The sequence below is a fragment of the Babylonia areolata genome, chromosome 33 (assembly GCF_041734735.1).
Source record: "Babylonia areolata isolate BAREFJ2019XMU chromosome 33, ASM4173473v1, whole genome shotgun sequence".
Classification (NCBI taxonomy): domain Eukaryota; kingdom Metazoa; phylum Mollusca; class Gastropoda; order Neogastropoda; family Buccinidae; genus Babylonia; species Babylonia areolata.
In genome coordinates this window covers 9,661,121-9,666,120 of record NC_134908.1, presented here as the reverse complement: position 1 = coordinate 9,666,120, position 5,000 = coordinate 9,661,121, and the positions used below count along the sequence as shown (strand labels likewise).

The 5,000-nt window shown below is 51.8% G+C and overlaps 1 protein-coding gene across 1 annotated transcript in view; it reads right to left on the bottom strand.

Moving 5' to 3' along the window:
- Positions 1–5,000, bottom strand: part of LOC143276866 (uncharacterized) — a 206,714-nt gene that overhangs the window by 163,736 nt on the left and 37,978 nt on the right. The window contains exon 2 of the mRNA XM_076581523.1: positions 1–298. This exon is cut by the window's left edge and continues 336 nt beyond it. Coding sequence (XP_076437638.1) covers positions 1–298 — 298 coding nt within the window. The remainder of the gene's footprint in view (positions 299–5,000) is intronic.

The window sequence follows — 5,000 nt, the reverse complement described above, 5'->3', positions numbered from 1 at the left end:
TGCCGTGGTCCTGGTGGGGGTGCGGGTGGGGGTGGGGGTGGCTGTCATCGTCGTTGCTGTCCCCTGGGTGGTGTTGATGGTGGTGTTGATGCTGTTGATGGTGTTGTTGATGCTGTTGGTGTTGCTGGTGGTGGTGGTGGCCATCTTTGGACACCTTGTCGCCCTGCTGGTGGGGCTCTTTGGGCAACATACCTCCTCCTCCTCCTCCACCTCCTCCCCCTCCCCCGCTGTGGTCAGTGCCGTGTGAGGGTGGTGGTGGTGGGGGCTGGGTGGTAGGCGTGCTGGACGCTTTGGAGGACTGTGGAAGGGAAAGGAAAAAAAAACGATTAAAGGCATGGGTGACTTGTTCGTTTTACGTTGTTGTTTTTTTTGGTTTTTTTTTCTTCTTATTCAACTTTTACTTTTACTTTCGGTTTCGGTTTCAAGGACGTGTCATGACGGTGAGCGTGCACGAACTGATCTATTTTCCGCTACGTTATAATATACCGATAAACATAGATTTAGAATTGAAATGTGTGTGTGTGTGTGTGTGTGTGTGTGTGTGTGTGTGTGTGTGTGTGTGTGCGTGCGAGCGTGCGTGTGTGTGCGCGTATGTATGTGCTAATGCACAGTATTGTGTAGTGCAGACCCTATTCAGGGCTGGGACTGGATGTTAAAAAGAACACTTGTGCGTATAGATCTATTATCTTTGAAGATCAAGAATTTTGTCGTGTGTGTGTGTGTGTGTGTGTGTGTGTGTTTATGAGGAGTGTAGGGGGTGGGGGGTGGAACAGATGCCCCCTGACCTTTGCATAAATCGCGCGCTCTGGACAGGCCTGGAAATGAAAACACTAACACAAAATGACATCGATTGAAAAACAAGTATTTTGTACATGAAAACATTATTTAGTGAAGATGGCTTCCTGACAAGTAGGTAAATCTACATTGAAACATAATTTTGTGATGGTGGTTTACTATCAAATAAGTAAATTTACATGAAAACATAATTTAGTGATGGTGGTTTACTATCAAATACGTAGATTTACATTAAAACATAATTTAGTGATGGTGGTTTACTATCACATACGTAGACTTACATTAAAACATAACTTAGTGATGGTGGTTTACTATCAAATACGTAGATTTACATTAAAACATAATTTAGTGATGGTGGTTTACTATCACATACGTAGACTTACATTAAAACATAACTTAGTGATGGTGGTTTACTAACAAGTAAGTAAACACATCAAAACATCAAATTCAGTGGAGGTAGTTCACCAAGTAGCGCTTACCACTCGCGGTTTCCTATGCCATCGTGTTTGTGACCATCAGACACTCAGGAAACTGTAAAGAAAATTTTTTTTCTTCTCTTCTTTCTTCTTCAACCTTCGTGAGAGAGTCACAACAACCACAGCATCTCTATAGAATCTGGGCGCTTTGCGCGCACACACGCACACACACACACACACACACACACACACACACACACACACACACACACACACACACACACACACACGCACACACAGAGTAACACACGCACACACACAGACACACACACACACACACACAACGCCACACACACAAACGCGCAAGGGGTTTGGGGATATATATGAAGCGAACAACTGCCACAATATCCTCATCCCAAACCTCATCCACCAGCAAAGGACTCGCGGTACATAATCCACATCTTGGAAAAAAATCTACCCCTCTCCTCCCCTCTTCCAAGGTAAGTCAGTGACTGCAAAAGGTGGGTGGTGAACAGGGGTGGAGGGGGGCGGGGCGCTGTGGGGTAGGGGTGGGGGGGTGGGGGGGGGGGAGATGGAGGCTTTGGGGGAAGGAAGGGGGTGGGGTGGGGGTGGGGGTGGGGGTGGGGTGTTGGTTGGAGCCAGCTAGGAAGCGAACAAACTGCCAACAAGACCAAGTAACCCTGATCCCAAACCTAACTCTTCTTCCAGTTCCACCGCAGAAGACTACCACAGTCCACGTCTAGAAGTAGAAGATCCCCCCCCCCCCCCGCGCCCCCCCCGCATCCCCCTCCCCTCATCCCATCCCTGCCTCACAATCCTCCCAGGTAAGCCAGTAACTGCAAAGGAGGTGGTGGGAGAGGGGGGAGGAGGGTAGGTGTGGGGAGGGAGTGGAGTCTTTGGGGGACAAGGGAAGTTGGTAGGGGTGGGGTGGGGTAGGATTAGGATAGCAAGCAACTGCCACAAGATCAGTTACCCAAATCAGACCCCTCCCCCCCCCCCCTCCACACACCTCCTCCTCCTCCACCACAGATGACTACTACAATCCAAGTAGCAGGAGAAACAACTCCCACCTCCAACCCCCTCACACACACCCTTCCCATGACCTCCCTCCTCCCTCCTCGTCCAGGTAATTCATTGACTGAAAAGGATGGAGATGGGAGATTGTGTGTGTTGTGTGTGCGTGTGTGTGTGTGTGTGTGTGTGTGTGGGAGGGGGGAGAGGGGGCAGCTAGGGGGGGCGGGGGGAGGGGGACGGGTGGGACTGGGAGCATTACAACGGTCACAAGACCAGTTAACGCTAATCCCAACCCCTCCAACCCCCCCCGCCCCACCCCACCCCCAACCCACCCCTATGCCTTCCTGCTGGGATCACGAGATTAACCCCCCCCCACACACAACACACACACCCCTCCCTCCCACCCACCCTCCTCCTCCCCATCCGAGTAAAGTCTCCAATCCTTTCATCCTTTCTTTGATGGAAAGGGGGGGGGGGGGGGGGGGGGGGAAGCGGAAAAAAAGGTCAACGACTGTACCGTTACAAACTACGGCTTATAGGATTAGACTCGGGGGGGGGGGGGGGGGGGGGGGGGGAACGGCCATGCGGTGTGTGTTGGAAAAAGTCAATGGCTTTGGGATTACCCTGACCAGTGGGTGGGGGAAAAGGTCAGGTGAGCTGGGAGGGCGGGTGTGTGTGGAGGGGTGTGTGTGGGGGGGGGGGGGGTGCTCAATCTCTCTCTCTCTCTACCCCCCCCCCCCCTACGCCCCCCCCCCCTCCCCCAACTCTCTCTCTCTCAATCTCTAAATCTCCTTGTCCTTTCACACACTCTGCCTCTGCCCTCGCATCTCTCAAACACATTTTCACACACACACACACGCGCGCGCGCGCGCGCGCGCGCGCTTGCTTGCTTGCTTGCGCACACTCCCATCTTCACCGCTCAACCTTCAACACACACACACACACACACACACTCACACACACACACACTCTCTCTCTCTCACACACACACTCTCTCTCTCTCACACACACATATACACACACACACACACACTCCCATCCTCACCGCTCAACCTTCAACACACCACACACACAGCTTACCTCCAGCCTCCTACCTACTTAAACAGCCATTGTGAGGGGCAGGGAGAAATGGGAGGTGCAGAGAGACAGAGACAGAGACAGAGAGAGAGGGGGGCAGAGAGAGAGAGAGAGGGACAGAGAGAGAGGGGGGCAGAGAGAGAGAGAGAAAGAGACAGAGAGAGAGGGGCAGAGAGACAGAGTCAGAGAGAGAGGGAGAGAGAGAGACAGAAAAAGAGAGAGAGAGGGAGAGAGACAGAAAGAGAGGCAGAGGGAGAGAGACAGAGACAGAGAGTGACAGAGAGATAAAGAGAGACAGAGACAGTGACAGAAAGATAGACAGAGACAGGGAGAGAGAGACAGAGAGAGAGAGAGAGACAGAGGGAGAGAGAGAGAGAGACAGAGAGGGACAGAGAGAGAGACAGAGAGAGAGACAGACAGAGAGAGAGAGAGGAGCTGAAGGAAGAAATAAGTGTGTGTGAGGGGGGTGGGGGTGGGGGGGGGGGGGGGGGGATGGGATCTGGGAGAGACTCGCCGTGGGGATTATGGTTTTCGTTTTATTATATCATTGTTGGAACTTCCGGGGTAAAAAAGAAATGTGATGTTGAGGCGGGGAGGGGGGGCGGGGGGGCGGGGGGGGGGGGGCGGTAAGTCGTTTTCTGCAGCTTTGATGGGAGATTAAACTCTGTTGTTGTTGTTGTTTTTTCATGCATATATATATATATATATATATATATATGCCAACATCTCAACACATGCGCTAGCAGCGCAGCGCGCACGGTCAATCACCCCCCTCCCACACACACACACATACACGGACACGCAGAGAGAAAAAAAGAAAATTAAAACAAAATAAATCAAATAGTATTAACGAACAGGAGGAGTGGAAGAATCAAACTGCCCTATTATAATAAATATTCTTCTTCTTCTTCTTCTGCTTCTTCTTCTTCGTGGGCTGCAACTCCCACGTTCACTCGTATGCATACATGCACATGCACACGAGTGAGCTTTTGCGTGTATTCACCGTTTCTACCCCCCGCCATGCAGGCAGCCGTACTCTGTTTCCAGGGGGGGGGGGGGGGGGGTTGCATGTGTCATTGCTTGGGGATGTTCTCGTTTCCATAACCCACCGAACGCTGACATGGATTTCAGGATCTATCAACGTGAGTATTTGATCTTCTGCTAGCGTACCCACACACACACACACACACACACACACACACACACACACAAAAGAAGGGGGTTCAGACACACTCAAGTCTGCAACAAACAAATGTTGTCCTGAGCTGAGAGAGACGATCAGAGAAAAGAAAAAAAGAAATCTCCACCTAAATAAATCAATCAAACGGCAAAGAAGAAAGAAAGGGTTGGTTAGCAATTACGGGAAGAGGAGAGGGGAAGGGGGAGGGGGAGGAAAGCAAGGAAAGAAAGAAAGAAGGGGGGGAGGGTGGTGGGGGGTGGGGGGGGGAGGGTGAGGAAGAGGATGGGAGATAAGAATTAAAGGGACACTAGTATCTCCAAGTCAATGGCCTCCTCCACAGACGCAGCAACCCCCCCCCCCCATGCCCCTTGCCCCCCCCCCCCCGCCCCCCGCCCCCACCCCACAACACCACACCCCACCCCAACCCAGTATATATGATAGTCAGTCGTGTCCGACTATGACCATCAGAACAGCAGAGGAGGCAACTGCTGTTCCGA